Source organism: Callionymus lyra, chromosome 16 (genome assembly GCF_982586985.1).
Source record: "Callionymus lyra chromosome 16, fCalLyr1.hap1.1, whole genome shotgun sequence".
Lineage (NCBI taxonomy): Eukaryota > Metazoa > Chordata > Actinopteri > Syngnathiformes > Callionymidae > Callionymus > Callionymus lyra.
Window position 1 is genome coordinate 13,260,247 of NC_141833.1, and position 21,833 is coordinate 13,282,079.

General features: G+C 37.8%; 2 protein-coding genes across 3 annotated transcripts in view; one reads left to right on the top strand and one right to left on the bottom strand.

The window, feature by feature from the left end:
• The window catches only part of arhgap21b (Rho GTPase activating protein 21b), a 32,487-nt gene extending 22,204 nt beyond the window's left edge, over positions 1 to 10,283 (top strand). For both annotated transcript variants that reach the window (XM_087810803.1, XM_087810804.1), the window contains 11 exons: positions 1,651 to 1,712; positions 1,790 to 1,932; positions 2,007 to 2,149; positions 2,249 to 2,407; positions 2,490 to 2,568; positions 2,643 to 2,716; positions 2,789 to 2,878; positions 3,670 to 3,837; positions 3,981 to 4,086; positions 6,415 to 6,446; positions 7,526 to 10,283. In XM_087810803.1, the coding sequence (XP_087666929.1) occupies positions 1,651 to 1,712; positions 1,790 to 1,932; positions 2,007 to 2,149; positions 2,249 to 2,407; positions 2,490 to 2,568; positions 2,643 to 2,716; positions 2,789 to 2,878; positions 3,670 to 3,837; positions 3,981 to 4,086; positions 6,415 to 6,446; positions 7,526 to 9,034 (2,565 nt within the window). In that variant the 3' untranslated portion in view covers positions 9,035 to 10,283. The remainder of the gene's footprint in view (positions 1 to 1,650; positions 1,713 to 1,789; positions 1,933 to 2,006; positions 2,150 to 2,248; positions 2,408 to 2,489; positions 2,569 to 2,642; positions 2,717 to 2,788; positions 2,879 to 3,669; positions 3,838 to 3,980; positions 4,087 to 6,414; positions 6,447 to 7,525) is intronic.
• A 1,630-nt stretch (positions 10,284 to 11,913) lies between these two features.
• dpp6b (dipeptidyl-peptidase 6b) overlaps positions 11,914 to 21,833 on the bottom strand; it is a 77,240-nt gene continuing 67,320 nt past the window's right edge. The window contains exons 12-26 of the mRNA XM_087810805.1: positions 21,144 to 21,182; positions 20,957 to 21,064; positions 20,788 to 20,879; positions 19,618 to 19,665; positions 19,444 to 19,556; positions 17,964 to 18,011; positions 17,798 to 17,896; positions 17,659 to 17,728; positions 15,726 to 15,920; positions 15,613 to 15,667; positions 15,448 to 15,550; positions 14,419 to 14,474; positions 14,250 to 14,322; positions 14,104 to 14,177; positions 11,914 to 12,876 (exon numbers count right to left, since the gene is read on the bottom strand). Of these exons, the coding sequence (XP_087666931.1) occupies positions 12,730 to 12,876; positions 14,104 to 14,177; positions 14,250 to 14,322; positions 14,419 to 14,474; positions 15,448 to 15,550; positions 15,613 to 15,667; positions 15,726 to 15,920; positions 17,659 to 17,728; positions 17,798 to 17,896; positions 17,964 to 18,011; positions 19,444 to 19,556; positions 19,618 to 19,665; positions 20,788 to 20,879; positions 20,957 to 21,064; positions 21,144 to 21,182 (1,320 nt within the window). The 3' untranslated portion in view covers positions 11,914 to 12,729. The remainder of the gene's footprint in view (positions 12,877 to 14,103; positions 14,178 to 14,249; positions 14,323 to 14,418; positions 14,475 to 15,447; positions 15,551 to 15,612; positions 15,668 to 15,725; positions 15,921 to 17,658; positions 17,729 to 17,797; positions 17,897 to 17,963; positions 18,012 to 19,443; positions 19,557 to 19,617; positions 19,666 to 20,787; positions 20,880 to 20,956; positions 21,065 to 21,143; positions 21,183 to 21,833) is intronic.

Genomic DNA, 21,833 nt, shown 5'->3' on the forward strand with positions numbered 1-21,833 from the left:
CTTAATTGCCGGAGCATGATTGTCTTAAGTAAGATTAGGCATGTTTAAACCACCTCAACGTGTTATGATAGGTTCACACAGTGTTATTTAGTTTTAAAGATCCCACCATGAAGGACCAGCAGCACTGAAAAACAACAAAATTGTCATGTAAAAAATGATGATATTAATAAATTATGAATAGACAATAACCAAAAGGTACATAAATACATCAATATTGAATATAAAACAATCAGTCTGTGTATTAACTAGGGGTGGATGAACAATCAAACTAATCGCTTATTATTCGATTTCATTAAAATTGGAAAATATCACTCTTTTAAGAAACATCTTAAGACTTTTTTATTTGTTCAGGCTTTTCCTTGATTTTCTGGAACTCCTGTTGTGTTCTCAGTTTTATCTTGACCTTTAAAGTTTATACTTTATTGAATATTCTTTCGATTGTTTAAGCGCTTTGTGACCCTGGTCTGGAAAAGCGCTATATAAATAAAATTGACTTACTTACTTACTTACTTACTTATTAAACGATGAGATTAACTATTGAGTCACGCAGAGGCGTGTTTCCATCAGCAAGTACGTCACGATTCAACATCTCACTGAAACGTTTTTTCCCAGGATCTATGAACGTGTGTGACGTGATGTTTTAATGGAATTACAGTCAGTAGAGACAGTTCCTATAATGTGTGACTCATGGACATCACTATTTCTAAACAACAAAGTCACAGGACTTGACTAAAGGTTTATGTCATTGTTAATATTATACACCCCAGTTACAGTCATAACCCTGGTTTAACAAATTTGGGTCACCTCACAAAGAAACTTGTATCAATAGCATGTAGAGGGCAGAGCATGCATGAAGTGTAACTTTAGTTTAAAATGAGGAGAAAAATTAAAATCACGAGCAGATTCTAAATCGAAATTCATCGATTCATATAACACTTTTAATCTTAAATATTATCGTTTTTGGCAACTGGCTTTGGTATCAGACCCATATTCTTACTGTTTTAAAAATACTGAATAATGCACAAAGGCATACATTTCTGTCCTCCATAACCAAGGTGTAACCGTTGATCCATAGCGAGTCATACAAGGCGTTAATTAAATGAATTGAAAAATAATGCCTTAATTTGCATTAAAATGTTTAGAATCAAAAGTTTTAAAAATGAGAACATATGATGAGTAAGATTTGACAAACAATCGCAACGACGTAACGAAAAAGCATCAGATGCACTTTGCCGTTTTGGAAAGAGGCGTTTACTTTGGAAAACATGAGAAGATGTAAATTTAATCAGAACTTTTCTTCATGTTTGAAAGCTTTACCAGACAACGTGGACGAGGCACGATATATTTTGTGTAAGACATAATTCAAAATCATGCCTGCATCAATTATTGATGTGGTGTTTTTTATTATTACATTTTGGCTGATTGTCGGGTTGGTATTGAATGCAATTTCAAATGGTATTTAAAAATCTCATGTTTAACTAAAGCTTTAAGAAGCCTGATAATGCACACGTTTGTTTTATTTTGTCATAAATCCCTCCCCTTTTTTCTATACGTTTCATTTTCGTTTTCTTTTGTCTTCCACAATTGTCATGTTAGTTTAGACACAACTTTATTGACAATATTTGACTGAAATCTTTCATTTCTTCACAGGACTCTGATGTGACGAGTCAAGACCTGATCAGTCGAAAGATTAAAGAATACAACCTGATGAGGTATGCAAGGCTCCTTAAATCCAGAATAAAGTGATCTCCTTAAACTGTGACCTTTATAACTCTTCTCATCTTTTCAGTGCCCCCAGCAGCAGGTCTGAACCTTCCCCCAAACCCTCCCGCCAGTCGCTCAGCATCAAACAGGCGTTCCTCGGCGGTAAAACGGAGAGCAAGTCCCACAACGCTCACTCGCCAAAGCCAGAGGATCGTCGGGCGCTAAGAGGTGAATATAACCTGCTTATTGAGTTTTTCTCTCCTTTTTGTTTCTGACCCTTGTTTATGTTTACGACCGCTCAGATGAGTCCAGTCCACCCAGGGACAGAGCCGCCTGGAAAATCGGCATCGCCGGGATCATGAGGAAGCCCTTTGAAAAGAAGCCTCCCGCCGGGGTCACGTTCGGGGTGCGCCTGGACGACTGTCCCCCTGCTCAGTGCAACAGAGTGAGTCCATCACCCCCTGCTGTGTCCCTCGTATCATTTATTTAGTTGCTCCCGTACGTGTGACGAATATTTCCCCGCATTCACTGTCCTCTCTTTCAGTTCGTCCCTCTGCTCGTGGAGCTGTGCTGCATGGTGGTGGAGGAGCGAGGCCTGGAGTACACTGGGATCTACAGAGTACCCGGGAACAACGCCTCCATCTCCAGCATGCAGGAGGAACTGAACACCAAAGGCATGGGTGACATCGACATCCAGGAAGATGTAAGATTCAACCTCTTTTTTTTTTTTTACCCAAATCATTTTGACACATCAAGTATTTTTTGACACTGTTTTTTCTTTATAGAAATGGCGGGACCTCAATGTCATCAGTAGTTTGCTCAAGTCCTTTTTCAGAAAGCTTCCAGATCCATTGTTTACAAATGGTACGGATCTCCCTGAGAAGATTAGATCGTGTAAAACACTCGACCTGAATAACCCTCTTGTTGTTGCTCCACAGAAAAGTATAATGAATTTATTGAAGCCAACAGAACAGAGAACTCTGTTGATAGATTAAAGGAGCTCAAGCGCCTGGTAAGATTCCCTTTCATTGTTGCATTGATCTTTAAAAATAGTGCTTCATTCTGCCTTTGTGTTTTTTAACAGATCTATGAGTTACCGGATCACCACTTTGAAACCTTGAAATTCCTTTGTGCTCATCTTAAGAAGGTTTCTATCAACTGTGAGAAGAACAAGGTGCGTCATCTTCACTCACTTGTTTTGATTTAGAAAATCTGTGGATCCTCACTTTGAGCGTCCATCAACCTCCACCTCATCTGTTCTCTTGACAAGCTAATCCTGCTCCTCCCTAACTGTGTCTCAACACTTCTTCTGAGCCGTTCTTTTAATACTCTGACATATATTGAAAAGTTGCGGAGAAAGTGCTTTATCAAAATAATTTACTTACTTTTAGAAGACTTTCAATGCCATTGAACATTAAAAGGTTATACATTTTGTATGATTTCTTAATACATATATCATATACAACGTTTAATAAAATACATTTTTCAGAAATTAAAATGTAAAATACATTTAAAAAAATATTTGTTTTATTTATATCTTATATATAATAATCATATTAAAATAATATCAGAATTCTTTGCCACTATATTCACCACTTTTATTAAAATAATTCTCCATAAAAATGTTTAAAAATGAAAAGAATGAAGAAAAAAACATTTAATCATTAATACCTTTTTTTCTGTTTTGATTATGACTATAGTATTTATTTTCAAAATGTTCTCATCAGGTTTTTTTTTAATTATTTTAATCATTATTATTTTTGCCTTGGGTCTACTTGCAACATTCCCACAATGCAATTTGGTTCATTTTAAATGGACCCACCCACTCTTCTCTTAAGGGCAGTTCAACCATTCTAGGAAACTTCTTCTTTCCTACATACATACTTCTCGTCTTACATGCATGAGCAGCGAACACTTTGACACGTACAAATGAGTAATGTTCGTTTTCGTCTCGTCTCCATCAAGATGGAACCTCGAAATCTGGCGATAGTGTTCGGCCCGACGCTGGTCCGAACGTCCGAAGACAACATGACCAACATGGTCAACCACATGCCCGACCAGTGCAAGATAGTGGAGAACTTAATCCAACAGTTTGACTGGTTTTTCACAGAAGAAGGCAACGAGGACCCAGTGGTAAGAAGAAGAGTTCATGGAGTATAGATGACTGTCGCTTCTAATTTAAAGTGATTTAAAATCATTTTGATGTCTTTTATTTCATATTTCACTGATCTAAGTTCCATCGCTTGTTGATTTTAATTGTTAAATATCGTCTTCAGACCACGACCGAGCAGAAAAGCACGGTGCAGTCGCAGCCGGTCCCGAACATTGACCATCTGCTCTCAAACATTGGACGTACGACGGCATCGCCGGGCGAAGTCTCAGGTAACGCCGTTGCCCTTTTTTCCTCTCGCGGCCTGAGCCTCCCAGCATATCTAAACATGCCAGCGTCATTATGCTTCTATTAACGGCACGTCACATGGAATTGTATTGACTTGTTCAATTATTTTGTTACTTGAAGTGTATTTGAAGATGCTGATAAATTCCCTCTTTTTTTAAAATTTGTGTTTGGATTAGTTGAAAACCAGATTAATTATTTCGTTTGTTTTTGTTTTGCCTCATTTGTCCAAGTTTTCATTTGTTTGCCTTTTTTATTTCCTTTGTTTTGAGTCTTTATTCCCCTCTCCCTGTGCTTCGCCATTGTCGAGACGACGACTCGTTTTCTTTCAGTTCTTTTTTTCCCCCCTTCCTCGTCTCTCATAACCCAGGCATGTTCTTTCCCAAATTTTAGCAAACAAAAAAAAAAAACAACAAAAAAAAAACGATGGAAGTGTTAACCCTTCTGACCTTTGCCCTTCTGTCTAGTGTGTTTCTCTCCCCTCTCCCTGTCCAGCACTCACACATTACCCACTCTTGACACAGGCCAAGTGGGCGGCGTCTATCACTCGATGATGTCGCTGATGGACTCTGTGTTGTCAGTGATGGACAGCTGGGACTGTAGGAGGAAGGACGAGTGTTGTGCCCAGTGTGGCTGCCTAGTCTGCAGAAACCCGCAGCTCTATTAAAATGGGGGCGAAAGGAGGAAAAAAGATTTAAAAAAAGAAAGAAAGAGAAGTCGATGTTTGTCATTTTTCCTGTGGTGTTGCACGTCTTCATATTTAAAAAACAAAAAAACAACTAGTCAATGTTGAGGAGATACAGAGCAAAGCTGCTGTTCTTGACCTGAAAGCCCTTCTGCTGTCTCTGTTGTCTCTAAAGCTGATCGCAAGGACAAGTAGCATGGTATGATCACCCTCAGGTTCTCTCCCAGTCATGTGGCGCAACCTGTCATGATGTCTGAGGGCTGGGTTTGTGGGGAGTGAGCTCAGTAGTGCGTCCATACACCTGCTCCGACACACACACACACACTCACACACACACACTGAAGCTAACGCCTGAGAGGATGAGACAGGCATGCTTTTTTTAATTTTTTTTATAGGGTTCTGTGCGGGTCCATGTATTTTTTATTTCTGGCCTTGATAGGTTTCTTTCATTTGCTTCTTGTTATATTTGTTCAACGTGTTTGTGACGTCGTTATTTGTGACCGTGTCTGGATCTATATTCGCAAATCTAAATTACAAATACAACTCCATGCCAAATATTATGTTTGATTGGTTAAGCGCTTTGTGACCCTGGTCTGGAAAAGCGCTATACAAATAAAAATTACTTACTTACAATCAAATAAACCTAAAGAGAAGGAAGGAAACCGGAGAGGTAAATACCACAATGCATGCTGGGATGTGTTGTAGTTATCACTGGATTATTTGATCTGTGATTCTGAAAATTGTAAATCATGAAGTCGTATCAGTTATTTTCAGTTCATGAGTTTGACCACTAGATGGAGTCAGTTGACGTTCCATTTGAAGCGTTATGCTATGAGTCTTTTATTATTGGAGAAGCACAGTTGTTTCCTTTTTTCAAAGTAGAATAATGTATATGAAGTCATGACGTAGAGGAAAAAAAACGTATTTCTCTTTTCTAATCATTAATGTGTTGAACATTACGTCTAGTTAAAACAAAATGTAGTTTAAAGCGTAATGATAAAATACACAATAAAGATCTCTAAATAGACAACCACAAAAAAAACACATTTGAGTCCACTGAGTATAGTATAGTAAAGTATAAATATATAATATGCTATAGAAATGTAACTATGATAAGGAGTTCTTGACTTATCACCTCAACGTCTCGACGACCCCAACTCTTTGTTTAGCGAAGGGCTTCTGAATGTTGTCGTTTCCTGATTTGCAGCTTGATTTGGAGCTTTTGTGGGTTTTGTGTTTTTGCGTCACCACCGAGAGCAAGTGCGCTGGTTCCACCACGACACACACTCAAGTCAGGGGCGCTAGAGTCGGATGTCTTTCGGGTGGCTTCGTGTGATGCTCCGTGACTGACGTGTCTGTCCTGTGATGTGCCGTCGATCCATCGTTTCCGTCACATTAGCATGAGCTGCTTTCTGTGTCTCTTTCCGAAACGCCGGGGCGACTTCTTTCCTCGTCCCCCCCGCCCCCCTAAAAAAAAAGTTTCATCCCTCTCTTCTGCTGCTTTCTCCCGTCTTCTCTGTGTGGAGAATGTTCTTCTGCTTCCATCACTCATGTCATTTACTCGCAGGAGCCGTCATGTTTTTGAACGTTGTGTCCTGCTGTCGCTGACTTTCTGCTTTCTGTCCCTCAGATTCAGCATGTTGTGACTCCAGCAAATCTAAGGTAATGATCTCTTTCACACACGTCTTCCTCCTTTACTTTAATATCTTGTCCTTGATTATCATAAAACTTCCATTTTCTAGTTAATTAAAGTGTGTTTTTTGCCATGACTTTATTAAAACAAAACAAAGCTGTCACTGTTATTTAATTGTTTAAACGTTTATCTGTATACATCTAAAATAGAAAAGTGTGTCTTCAAAAATAATCGCTTGAAATATAACATGTAGATGTTTATTGAGGGACGGCAACTCTACAAAAAACACTATTACAAATAAAGTAAGGAAGATTTTATCTTGATTGTTAATGATAAGGGGGCAGAAGACCCCCTTTTAAAAAAACATGTCCAGTATAACCCAGTTCTGTTATTACTATTTAGTTTTCTAACATCTTTTTATATCCAGTCTACTTGTGTATTTTTCGGCTAATTTAACTATTAACCATTTAAAAAATTTGGTAGAAAAATGTTTTCATCCTCTCAATGCTTTTACAGGGAACATTAAGTAAAAATAAAATAAAGATTTTTTAACAATTTATATAAAAGGGCTAAAATAGGATAAATCTTTGTTCTTTTACTCTTTATTTTGTTGTTATTTTTATTTATTGCTGCTTTTCTTACTATTGTTTTTGTAATTATTTAATCTGTGAAATGCATGTTTTAAATTAACTTTTAATAAACGTTCTGTTGGAACAACTCAGAGTTATCCAGTGAGGGAAGAATAAAGGAATATAAATCAATCTATTCGTCCCAAATTGGGGGAAATTTAATTTGTTACGGAATAATATATACATATAGTTGTGTACATAAGACATGCAGTACTGGTATTAAAAATAGTCAGAAAAACAAAAATGCAAAAAAATTATAAATAAAATAAAAATAATCATGAGGAAAATAAAAATACACACAATATTAAATTAAGTAATGAGGAATAAATCATCAACAAATAAATGTACACACCTGCTACATAGGTACATTAGTTGCTGGAGGGAGTTATAATCAATAATGCCTTTAAGGTAAAAATCTATTAATGTGAAATAAAAACTTATAACAAAGATGTAATATGTGACGCACTCTTGTCCTGCAGAGCTTGTGGGGAACAGGGAAGGATCAGTGTAGCAAAGAGATGCTTCGCTCCTCCTTCTTCGTCAGCCGCAAACGCAAGAAGCCCAAGGACAAGGCTCTTCCCAGCAGCTCGGACGACGACCTGGACGCCGTGTTCCTCAAGAAAGAGCTCCCGGGGGAGAGGTCTCCGCAGACCCCGTGGTCCCCGGACAGCCGGACGGAGGAGGAGACGGACGACGCCAGCGAGAAGGAGAAAGACCGGACCAGCTCGGCGGAGCAGCTGGACCAGTCGGACAGCAAAGAGTTCCTCGCCGACGGCCTCTCCACCGCCGTGCCTTCTCGCCGCGACTCGCCCAAACCTCAACCGGGCTCCCCGTACGCCTCCCCCTCCCACTCCCCGCGGCTCAGCTACCACATCCCCATGAGCCACCAGACCTCGCTCTCGGACCCGCACTACGACGACACCGTCTCCGACCTCGGCACCATGAACAGCACCAGCTCCCAGGCCTCAGCGCCGAGACTGCGGCGCAGCAGCAGGACGGCCGCCCCGGGCTCGGAGGCCGGCGGGAGCTTCCTCGGGGCGGAGGTCTGCTCCATCACCTCGGACTACTCCACCACCTCGTCCATGACGTTCCTGACCGGCGCCGAGCTCAGCGCCATCAGCCCGGAGGTGCAGTCGGTGGCCGAGAGCCGGGGGGACGACGACGCCGACGACGAGAGGAGCGAGCTGGTCAGCGAGGGCCGGCCCATGGAGACGGACAGCGAGAGCGACCTGTCCGTGTTCACGGTCCGGAAGGAAAGCGGGTCGGCCGAGAGGGAACCCCGGCCACTCCCCTCCCACAGACTCATCGAATGCGACACGCTCTCGCGGAAGAAGTCGCCGCGGCAGCCGAAGACCGACAGCGAGACCTCGCTGGACTCCAACAGACTCTCCCAGATCCTGGGCTCGGCCAAGAGCCTGAGCGCCTCGTCTAAAGGCGAGCTGGACAAGACGGAGCCGGCGTGGCGGCTGAAGATCACCGACCGGCTGAAGGTGCGTCTGCGGGTGTCGTCGGACGACATGTTCGGCGTGGGCAGCCAGAGGTCGTCGGAGGCCCGCAGCAAGAAGAAGAACATCCGGCGGCGCCACACCATGGGCGGGCAGAGGGACTTCGCCGAGCTGTCCGTGCTGGGCGACTGGACGCAGCAGGACATCAGCTGCTGCTCCGAGCTGTCGGCCGTGGACCGGCTCAAGCCCAAGTGCAGCTCTCAGGACTTCTCCATCCGGGACTGGATCGCCCGCGAGCGCCACCGCACCAGCAACCCGGAGGTCAGCCTCGACTTCCCCGACGGCGTCCTGCACGCGACCAGCTCCCAAAACCTCGGGGCGGCGGCATCTGCGTCGTCGGCGTCCCCCGACGCGACCCGTCAGGCCGACGTGTCGAACGGAGACGTCGCCCCGAGTAAGAACCTGAGCCTGTCGGCCACGGCTCACCCCCACAAACTGGCCGGTTCCCAGGTGGTCCACTCTCGCTTCTACCAGTACCTGTGAGAGAGAGCGTTTCAGAAGGTGTTTTCGGAAGCATAAATCCCTGTCGTGTGATCAGTGTTTATGGATGAGCATGTTGTACAAAACGAAAAAAACAACAAAAAAAAACGTGTGCTCGTGAAAAGAACCGCACACAGGATCGTTGCTCTTGCTCGTGTGAAAAAGGCACGGAACCAAATGTTTTAACTTCTTTTTCAAAAAAAACCAGATGGAAACGGACGGACGTGGAAGATTCAAAAAAGGAGGCTCTGGCTTTTTAAGTAGTTTTGAGAAAAGGCGCGGCGGGAGGATTGTTGGCGACGTGGCTAAAAGGGTTTTAGAGTGAATAGGAAGTAGACTTCTAGGATTTTTGCAGATGGATTATTTTTGTGGAGAAAGAATCATTAATAGAGTCAGTGAATCGGTAACCAAATGAAGAATGTACAGACACGCCTGCTGTTGTCGCGACTAAAAGCTTTAGATGCTTGTTTGAGTGTACATACTTTTTATTTTACTTGAATGATTATTTTTCGGTACAGGAAGACGGCGAGCCCCCTTGATTCTCGCGGCGGCTTCTCCAAAGGTACAAAAAAAAAAAACTCACAAGAAGACACTGGACTTATGCAAAAAAAAAAAAAAAAAAAAGATATGAATTGAATGGCGTTTCTTTTAAGAGCAGAGAACAACGACCCTCTGGTGCAAATGTGTTGCTGTGTCGGTGATAAGAGCAGATAAAGAAGATGATCTCGTGAACAAATGGGAAACACAATAGGAAGTGCCTCACAGTGAAAACGTTCTGGGTGCCATATTGTTTTTGTCGAGCTCCACCAAGATATAACTGTGAATGACATCGTCAGTCATCGGACAGATTGTTGTTTTTGTTGTCGTTTTTTTTTTAATGCCGAGCTTCCATTCTTTAAGGCATTCCACTCCGGTCTTAACATGTTTTGTAATTTTATTCCGCTCTTTTTCATTTTAACAGAACTTGAATTTTTAAATATGTAAAAGAGAGTAAATGCACATAGACGCCATCTTTTAGCTGCTTTGTTGTTGTTGTTTTTTTTCTTTCTCCATCATCATCATCTTCATCATCATCAGCAGGGTTGAGTACAGTATTGTGAGACGATGATGCACTCGTGTGTATGTTTGGTACTTCTCTGGAGAGGAAACGCTTCATCGAGTGGGAACATGTGTGTCAGCGCTGTGTTCCCTGGACTGTGAGACGACTCGCAGACTCGTGAAACACTGGAAATAAAATTTCTCTATTGTAGAAGACTCGTCTTTACTTTATTTTGTGTAATCCTTTGATCCCCGAGATTGCAATACTAACTCAGATTGTTTGTTTTTTTTCATTCTTCGGTTTAATCGTATTATATTTGAGTTCTATGGAAGTAGTTAAATTGGTTAATTTCCTATTTTTTTCTTATTTTTTTCTTCTATTTTTATTCGTTATTTTATTTTACAAATCTCTAGAGTTAGTGACACATTTTTTTTTTACAGTTTCAGTTTTAGCCTCTGCAGATTTTTTCTTCTATAGTTATATTTTATTGTAATAGAAAATAATTCTTTGGTAATAAATTAACTATTTTTTATTTTACTTTATTTTTCCATTTTTTGCCTCTGCAGATATCTACAGATATTTCTTCATAGGTACTGTATATTTTATTTTCAAAGTATATTAATATTTCCATGCATATCAAAGGGTAAAATAAAGCTTACATGTTGCTTATCTACGTAACAAAAAATGTTGTTTTAACTACATTATGTCAAAATCTGTAAAGAATAAAAACTCTTAGTTTCTCTGAAGTTGCTCATTTAGAGCCGACACAACACAAGGTCCACATGTTGACGGTAAAATCCTATATTCTATTAAAATACATTTATTTTTGATATATAGTGAAGTTTTACTTGTAGCTAAATGTGTTTTGCTTCTTTAGTTTTACCCTTCAAAGATTTGGTTCCTATAAGGATACATTTCATGTTTAAAGTGTTCTATTTTTTGCTATTTAGTAGTTTAATCATTTGAACATTTTTTGAAAGATATTCTCTCTGCATATCAAGGTTTACATATTTGTTTTGTTAAACAACACTTTTTTTGTTTTTATTATATTATGTCAAAAGCTAGTAGGCAGAAAAACAATCATTTTTATTTATATTAAAGTTGGGTTTTACTTTTAATAGTTTAAATGCGTTCAGTGAAGATTTCTTAATATTTATTATTTTGTATTATTTGTTTGTTTTCCCATCTTTATTTTACAAGTTGCTGAAGTTTTTCAGGTAAAGCTTATTTTCTCTGCGAATCAAATGATAAAATTGGTAAGTAATGGTTATTTCGAAGGTCACATTTTATCTTTGTACGTATTATTAAACAAAACGTTACGTTGTTTTTGACACATTATGATTTAAGCTTTTAGTAAAAGGCTCATTTAAGCTAAGCTAACTTAGCTTTTTCGAGTTCTATGACCCTACATAAACACGGTTTTTCTTTTAAACCTTTTCATTACTTTGAGATTCTTACCTTGATACGAAACCGTATTTTATCGATTTTAACTTTACTTTGTTCGTTTGCAAAGGTAAGTCCATGCTAAAGACAAAGCTAACATTTAGCCTAACTAGCATATCGATTAGCATTAGCCTGAACAATTCAATGCGTCTTCGATGTATTATTGTAAACGTTTTCTATATATATATATATATATATATATATATATATATATATTTGTATTGTATTGATTTCATTATATTATGTCAATATATATATATATATATATATATATATATATATATATATTCACTATTACTATTATACTATTCATATAATGAATAGTAAAACGTTTATTTATTTTTTAGAAAAAATACTCGACACTGTTACATTTGAAAATGATTTATATACAAGGCGCACATACAACGTAAATACCCAAACAATATGAGATTTATACACTTTATACATCAGTTGACTGGAAACTACTGACACACAAATATCACACAAGTTAAATTCATGAACAAAACCCATGAGTTAATGCACCAGTCCAAAAATAAACGGCAAGAATTGTGATGAAAAACAAGTTATTCTAAAAAAAAGATCGATCCCTTGTATTGTTTATTTGATAAAAAAAAAAAGAAGAGGATGAAATGATCTTGATTCGTGACCAAACGGAACGAAGGCTAACATTCACTCGTTTTTCAATGTCACGTGGGGTCACGGCGAGAACTTTCACCCACAATAAGGCACAGTGACTAAAGAAAGAACCAAAGTATGTAAGAGATCAACGTTGTCGATGCTTTTGTCGTCTACGATCTCATGCCTTATTCTGGGACCGAACATCCACCAGAGGTTTCAGGGAACAACACCTTCAGAATCATAGTTGAAATAAGTATGTGTCCTCGTAATGTTTACCTCAAAGAAAAAATAACTGCCAGCATTGATTTGTCAAAAGTCTCCGACTACAATCGAGCCTGTTCTGTGTCCAAGGAAATGAGGCTCAGGTGTCTCAGGTGTCTCAGGTGAACAGAATTTTAAATCTGAAAAAATCTCTCTTTCTGACTCTTCAAAAGGAGGTGTGGGATGAAGCACATGCGAGGGTCTGCAACTTCAGAGTCCAGCTTGGATCCGGACGGGGGACGTCGGGAGGCGGGGCCCATCTGTTGCATATTGTGCTGCCGGTGCTGGTTCCACGGGGGTGAGTCAGTTTGAACAGGGGTTTTTTTTAGTTTTTTTTTTAGCTGTCGTCCTCGTCCTCGTCCTGTCGGCCGCTCTTGGCTTTCTCCGGGACCCGAAAACACTCCTCGAAGAAGTTGACGAGCGATTGACTGAGGTGTTGCTGAGTCCCTTCAGTGTGGAGGAAGTGGCCCTCGTCTGGGTAGATCTGTGGAAGTATTAGACATTATATATACATAAGTATATCAGAGCCTTCAGGATTTTGACTGGTTCAATGTGACATTTTAAATGTTGAAACTTTTTTAAAATTATTATTATTAAAACTTGCCTTTAATTCAATATCAAAATGTTAAAACTATTACATGACACTTTTTTTTTTACTGAAATTAAATGGCTTAATATAGAATAAAAAATACTGAATTTAATTATTTTTAATTATTGGACCAAGAATATTTAACTATTGAACTGTAAAAAAAAAAAAAAGAATCAAAAAAATATTCGTAGCCTTTTAAATTCGATCTAGAAACGTTTTGTTGTATGTTTTTGGATTTATGAAATATAATTGAAATTAGGGGATAAAACTCTGTGTAAAAAAAAAGAAAGTCTTGAAAGTATTTGTAGCCTTTTAAATTCAATATAAAATTGTTTATACTATTATATTATTACTACATAGTATTATGCCAACATTTTTATATTGAATATTAAAAGGCCCAGAATATTAAAAAGTATGGAATTTATAATGTTCATTATTTAATTATTAGAATTAGAATATCAAACTGTATTTGTGAGAAAAGTTTTTTTTTTTAATTTTTCTATAAAAATGTTGGCAACATTTTTACATTATATTTAAAATGCAACATATTTAAACATATTAAATTTAGAACATTTCTTTTTGAGTTTTTGAGAATTAGAACGTCAATCTCTACGTATTAAAAAAATCATTAATTTTGAAATCATTCTTATTTTAAAATATAATAATAATCATAATTGTAAAATAAACCTTTCAATATATAAGTTATTCAATTAAATGATTCAACAACAAAAAATGTCAATTCCAATAGAAATTTTGAAATGTTATTATCATCCGTTGAATCTTGTGGTGGCATTGATATACTTAAAAGTTTTAAAATATATAATCAGATTGAAACAATTATATATATTTCACAGTTCAATTTTTAACTGATTATTCTAGAATGCAAAAAAGATAATTATTAACTTTCCATGTCACTTAAATATACTCAATTTAACACTTGGTATCTTTCGGATCACAGATGAGGATAATAGTATTTCAATACTTTAGATAAACGAAATATTTTCAAGGATCAAAGGGATGATGCGATCCACAAATGTACCACTTGAGGTCTCCCTTTCACATGGTAACTCTGCTCAAACGCTGCTTGATGTTTCTACGAGAACAGATAAAGTGAAATCTGACCTGCAGAGTGTAGTTTGCCTTCTCACTGATTAGATGGTTGATGAACTTCGCCGTGTGCTGGAAGTGAACTTTCTCTGTCGAGATGAAAAGCGAGATTAGAGAAGACAATTGAAGAACTGATTGTTCTGAAATGATCTTGTCAGTACCGTCAGCTGTCGGGTGAATGATCAAGTACTGTTTGTCCAGCAGCTGACCCGCTCTGTGTGCTAGATTCGCCATCTGAGCGTGAACAAAAAAAACGTGTTGGATTCATCATTATTCATCGCACTTCTGTCGCCAGTCCTGTATTTGGAGCAGAGGATATATGAACGGTACCGTGTAGACTCGTGAATCTGTTCTGGATCCGAGGTACCGCTCAGAAAACGCTGACACTGCAGAGAGAAGCAAATTACTTTCAGGGAGATTTACAGTTTTTTAAAAGGGGATTTTACTTAAGCATGAATGTGATTTATTAGCGCGGCTGTGTGGAAAAGTCTAATTAAATAAGGTTTTAACTACCGCTGAGGTGGGAAGTGGAATTTTGCTTTGCCTTGTATTTAAAGTAGTTCTTTCAGTATACAATATATTGTGTGGGAACAAGGATATATTTGTAGTATTGTCGAGTACTTGACTCTGGTGTTGCAGAATTTACAGACCACATGACTCTTGACAAAGTCGTAACTGATTTCATTCGTCATCAGCTTTAAAAAACAGCTGGAGTCACTGTATCCTCTCATCCTCAGTCATCCCAGGAATACCGATGATCAAAAGCTTGTGGATATTTGCATCTTAATTGTAAATAAAAATAATTAATTTCATACACTTAATTTAAATATAAGCCATAAAATCAATGATGATACACAGTAATACAATGTTATTTGAAAGCCAAACATTTATATATATATACTCAATACTGCTGAATATCCATACAGTATTGATGTTTAATGTTTAAGTGTATTCATTTGTTTTTTCCTGTCATATCTGTAATGCAAAGTCGTAACTGCTTTCATTAGATTTGAAACCAAAATATGTCCAAACATCAAATTTTAAAAGCTGCTTGAATCCACTGTATCCTCTCGTCCTCAGTCATCACATTCAGGATTTCATTGTTCATTAGCTGCGGAGAACATAATGACTGCTGCCATCTAGCTGCCGGAGGTTGAATTGCAACACAAAATCTTGCTATTGTAAATTAATTAAATTCAATTATTTCATGTTATACATACTTTGTTGAAATATAAACCATAAGACAATTAAAGATGATTTGAAATCCCCCCCAAAAAAGCTAAAAGATTTTTAAATCGACACAAAAAAATTGCGATATATATCACTATTTTCTCACTTCCCTAGAATCTGAGTGTTTACCGTAAATCTCGAAGTCTGTGATGGGAGAAACTGCTGTTCCACATTTAACTTGTGTGAATTCTTCAGAGCTCAGCAGCATCGTTGCCAAATACCCTCCATACGCCTGCAAACATAAACAGATGTCATCGGAAGAAACTCATCATTTGTCGATCCCAGTCCTCTTACCTTCCCGTACACTCCTATTCTGGTTGTATCGATGTACGGCTCTTTGGAAATGAATCTAATAATTAAAAAAAAAAGTTTAAAAAAGTGGTTAAAAATGGTGGCAGCGGTCGAACCTGAGCGCCTCCAGCTGGTCCCGCTCCTCCAGCTTCCCCAGCCTCTGCTTGACCTTGTGGAGAAGGTTGGTTCCTTGGAAGCCGCTCCCGTGGCCGTCGAAGCGGATGACGATGGTGTTGAAGCTGCTGACCAGAGCTGTGGCCCAGTCCACCTGGAACTGCTCGGTGACCATCTGACCGCCGGGCGTGCCGTCGCTATGGAAACATTTTTAGTTTTTATTATTAACATGCAGATTTTTACCGCGTTTGTTCATTTTTGTGTTGCAATTCAACTTCCAGACAGGTGACAGCAGTCACTCCGGCAGCTAAAGGAACAATGAAAATCCCGGGAGATTCCGGCGATGACTGAGGACGAGAGGATACAGTCGACTAAACCTAATATTTTGACTTATTCTGGTTTAGAAAACAAATGAAATCGGTTGTGACTTCATCAAGAGTCATGTGGTCTGTGAATTACTGCAACACCAGAGTCAAGTACTCGACAATACTTCAAATATATGCTTGTTACTACAGTTTTGCAATATTTCGTATAGTTAATCCTGTATCATGGTATGTATCTTATCGCCAGGTTCTTGCCAATACTGCCAGTGCTATTTAGTGTCGTACGTGACAATAAAGTATGTCCATTAGTGAAGGACATAATCCTGATTTTTATCCAAATTTACTGCGATAGATATCGATCAGTCCAGGACGACACCGTCAAGGACAAACGATTTTACCGTAGCATACTTTACGACCCGTCACTCGAGCAGTTGACAGCTTTATATGATGTGACACCAGAGGTTCAGCATCCATTGTACAGTGACACCGCTTGAAACTGTTGCCATGACGACATGTAGTGCGAGTATGACGTTTGACTAAGAGATTAAAAAAAAGGGCTTTTATGGTTAAGTGTTAGATGGTTAATCGTTAACGTACAAAAAAAAATATTTTAGTTTCCTATTCTATTTATTCAACCGAAAGAGTGTGACAATCACAAGATGTGAATTAAAAAAAAGATGAAATCCCGCCAGATCTCAGTGATGACTGAGGATGAGAGGATACAGTCGACTTTAGCGACTTTTAAAGCAGACGTTTGGACATATTTTGTTTTTTTGTTCTATTTATTCAACCGAAAGAGAGTGTGACAATCACAAGATGTGAATTTAAAAAAAAGATGAAATCCCGCAAGATCTCAGTGATGACTGAGGACGAGAGGATACAGTCGACTTTAGGCGCCTTTAAAGCTGACCTTTGGACATATTTTGGTTTTCTATTCTATTTATTCAACCGAAAGAGAGTGTGACAATCACAAGATTGCGAATAAAAAAAAAAGATTAATTCCCGCGAGACCTTAGTGATGACTGAGGACAAGAGGATACAGTCGACTTTAGCCGCTTTTAAAGCTGATGTTTGGACATATTTTGGTTTTCTAGTCTATTGATTCAACACAAATAGAGTGTGACAATCACAAGATGTGAATAAAAAAAAAGAGAAATCCCACGAGATCTCAGTGATGACTGAGGACAAGAGGATGTGTTTTAAAATATATTGTGAGTTGAATATATCGTATTGAATCATATTGTAAGATTAGTGTATTGACCTAACAAAATATTAGGGAGTGAAGAAAGAAGTCTTTCGTAATGTTTCGTAACTAGCACCGAAATAGGTAAGTCTTTTGCATCCCCTCGCGACAGTCTGACCCTCTGAGATACATGCTTGTCATCCAGTAAAGTGGATAAAGGTCCTGGACCGACAACAGAGAGAATATGTCCCAGATACCTAACCACAGATAAGCGAGGAACTAAAGTTGTCTTTTTAAAACTGATTTATGTATGTCAATAATGACTCGATAGAGATAATGTGGCTCATTAAACATGAATCAAATCAAATCAATGCCAGAAACAAAAGCATCTCAGTGTTTGTGGCGAGGCTGATAAAGGCCAGCACTCACACGAGCAGCAGCAGCGGGTAATGAGCTGTGTCCAAAAATCCAGCTGGTTTGAGAATCTGCATCGTCAGAGCTGAAAACACACAAAAAAAGAAGGTCACAGGTTCCGTCGACGATCCACAGAAGGTGGAAGTGGACCCACTGTAGTCGTCGATGGTGATGGTCTCGTACTCCACTTTAGGCATCTGCATGTTGCTGTACGTGTTGTTCACTCTCTCGTTGATCTCGATGTCGAAAAGCTCTGCAGGAAGTTCAACGATTTAGACCCGTTAGCACCGTTGACATGTTACGGATTCTGACTCACTCACTCTTTTTGTCCTCGGTGTGATAGGCCGACACACTCGGTATGTCCGGACCTGCCGGAAGCAAAGAGTTGAACAAAAAATTAATTTAAAAGGCCAGACATTCATATTTAAAGACACATTAGATTCTTATATTAATAACACTTTGTTTAGAGTATAATTAGGATTGTAGTATTATAATCAGTGATTATTTATGTGTAACCTAAATATTATTATTAAAATAATGTTCAAGTAAATATATATTCAAGTAAAACGCCACAAAAATTAAAGTAGCATTTAAAAAAACGAAATATATTGTATCTATATATCTATATATACCATATATATATACCAAAATGTGGGTAAATCTATGTCATCAAATATTTTTGGTTCATGTGAGAATATACCTCTTACTGTTCTTTGAAAAACATTTTTTTAATAAAGAACATATACATTTGTTACAAGTCTGAACATCCATCTTTCTAGATTATTATATTATAATATTATATAATCTATATGTATATATTTAACGACAGTCATTATTTGTGTGGAAACTAAAAATTATTAAATATATATATATAAATGCAAGTTAACAGACACAAAATTAAGGTAGCATGGCAAAAAAATAAAAAATATACCATGTAAGTTACTATCCAGTATTAGAAGATTTTTTTTCAATTTCATATTAAAAAGAGATGTATAATAATAGAAGCGTAATCATATAGTTTAATTAGAAATTATAACTTTTACATTCACAAATTTCCCTTTTCTCCCTGAACAGATGAATTCCTTATTAATTGTCCTTCGTCATACTTTCCACTTGTTTCTTAAGTGATGGGTTTTATAAATGAAATAGGATAAATTCCAAAATCTGGGTCAAAATATAAAACTTTATTTCTTTTTGCACTGAAACACACACATTTACTCTAAAAAAAAGATGTTGAATATTAAGACAATAAAATAAAACAAAAATGATCAGAACATTTAGGCATTTCAAATAAACACAACATGTTAATAATAATGAAAGATTATTTGGAAGACAAAGGGAATATATTTAAGAAAAATAGATTTCTACTACACACACTATCATGATGAATGATAGTTGTAAATGTATGTTGACTATATCGTCAAATCTGTGCGATAGTCGTGTGTCTAGTGATGAACTGGCGGTGTTTCAAAGATATAATCCATTTCCCTGCCAGCGTGACTCTCAAAAGTGACTCAGAGGGAACCTGTCGCCATGGAAACAACAACATTTTTTTCCCACTGCCGGAGGGACAGACGTATTCATCATTTGTTCGTCTCACATTTCACGATGGCCTCGAAACAGAAGTTTAAAACTCAAATTAACCCTCATGAGCTCCGACGTGTGCGTCCACTTGAAAATGATCTCAAGTTGAGAACTCACTCAAGAAGATACTCATTGTGTTTGATTCAATGTTTCCCCACTAAAGTTCTCCAAAGAGGTTCAGACACAAGGAAGTCACATCAGGTGGAGGACGCTCACCTTTGCAGTGGAGTAAGAAGAAGCGCATGTTGTGGCTGAAAGAAACATCCACGTATCCGCACTTGAACTCGCAGGAGAGACAGCAGCGGTTGAAAGGCGGTATTGTGTCGGCGCTGAAGGACGGGAGATTATACTTTAATACTCAAGAAACAGATTTTTATTTTAATAATTTACCTGTATAGGTGTCGACGTTTTGGGTCATCCTCCGTGCTCAAGAAGTATCTGGTGAACAAAAAAAATGAAAGTTCAGCTGCTGTTACAGAGTTATTAAAGTTCTATAATTGAAAAATATATATATATATATTTAGAAAGTTTACAATTTTAAACAAGGCAAACTCTCGGTGATTACATTTTTTTTTTTTAAATGTTGGTGTTCCTCTCGGCTCAATTTTAGGTCCCGTGTTTATCGTATTGTAAAAGTATTAAACTCGCCTGAAAACTTCAATTTGCAACAATTGTTTTGATTTACCGTTAATGTGTATTTGTTTTGTAACAATACGATTTATTGCAGAACTGTAGTAACAAGGATATATTTGTAGTATTGTCAAGTACTTGACTCTGGTGATACAGAATTTACAGACCACATGATTCTTGACGAAGTCGTAACTGCTTTCATTTGTTTTGAAAACATCAACTTTAAAAGCTGCTGGAGTCCACTGTATCCTCTCGTCCTCAGTCACGGCCGGTATGATGCAGGATTTCATCGTTCTTTTAACAGCAGAGCGCGTAATGACTGCTGCCATCTAGCGGCTGGAAGTTAAATTAAATTAATTAAATTAAATTAATTAGTTCTTATCATTCATTTCTAATATTATTGTAACTCCTACTGAAGTAACATGTTGTTACATGTTGTTTTTGGATAAAGGACGTTTACTTCTATTTCTTTGTCCTTTTTTTGTGAGTATTCCTTTTCTCTTTAAAATAATTTAAATTGAAGAATTATAATTAGGAAAAAAAACACTTTTGACATGTTTTATTTTATATCAATTATAACAACAATCGTATTTTATTCATCTTATCTCCGCATAATGACATCTTTTTTCTCTTTCTATTGGCTTGACGGCCCCTTACATACTATATAATGTGGCTCCTGGGAAATAAGTTAACTCTTGTGGAGATTGTACTACAGCCTTTGGGGCCTTAAAGATGTGTTTTCTGCACTTTTTAAGATTCAAATTTGATTTATATAGTAGTATATATACTGTTACATGTGAGTGTGTATCAGCTGCATATTAAGTATATAATCAGAGCTTGTCATATGATAACTTGAATCTTATATCAGAGAAATAACTTCTTAAGTCAGTTTTTTCACTTGATTTTCAGAAATAGATGAAAATGTCTCACATGAGATTTCTTCTCTGATCGTAGGCCACGATTTTGGTGACGTCCCAATCTCCAGAGGTCAGAGAGTTCAAGATGTCCGTGCTCGTGTTCAGCTGTGAAGAAAAACAAAAAAACCATGACAAATCCTCATTATATGGCAAATACCTGGGAGGATGGGTGGAGGTATTACCATGGAAGTGGACATGGAGATGTGGAAAAACTTCCCTCGGCCTCCCTGTGGAATGGCTCTGGTGAAGAAGAACTTCAGGCCGTCGTGTGAGAAGAGCGGAGCCTCGTTCTGTCGGCAGGTGAGACTGACTTTATACGAGTCTCCTTCGTTTGAGCAACTTTGAAAGTCGATAAAAGAGTTTATTTACCTGTCTGTGCAACCAGCTCTCGCTCTCGTCCTCGTGTTTCTGAACAAAAAACAAAATTATTAGGACGACCTCGTGTATGTGTTGCTATAAACATCAGTAACGCTACTGAAGTTACTGTAGTTGACCATTTGGGGGCAGTATATACAAGAAACCGGTGATCTTTTATTCATTCGTTCATTTTCTATGCCCTTGTTCCCTTTTTATATATACAGTACATATATAAATATATCAATACACATATGACCTCCAAAAGAAAAAAACTTGTCATAATACAATTTTCTTTTTAATTTTACAGCAGCTTGGTTACCAACTCGTAACTGACAAGATGGATTCCATTTGAGAAATAACCTGATTTCAAAACGTTTAAATGTGAAACCATTTATTTAATCTAAAACTAGAAATATAATATTTGTTAAAATTTAGAAAGACACAAAGTAGGGCTGTCAAAGTTTAGCAATTTTTCTCCGTTTGTCAGTGCAGTCGAGGCTTGTAACCGTCGTGTAACGGTTACACAGAATTGCACTATATAAACACCCCCTAATCCAATTACAGCAAAGCCCTTCCAGTAGTTATCGGTCCAAAAATATTTATTCTTGTAGACCATCTTATAAATAAATCACACACCTTCATTTACCGTATTTTTTGGACTATAAGCAATTAAAATCTTAAAATTCTCTCAAATACACAGTA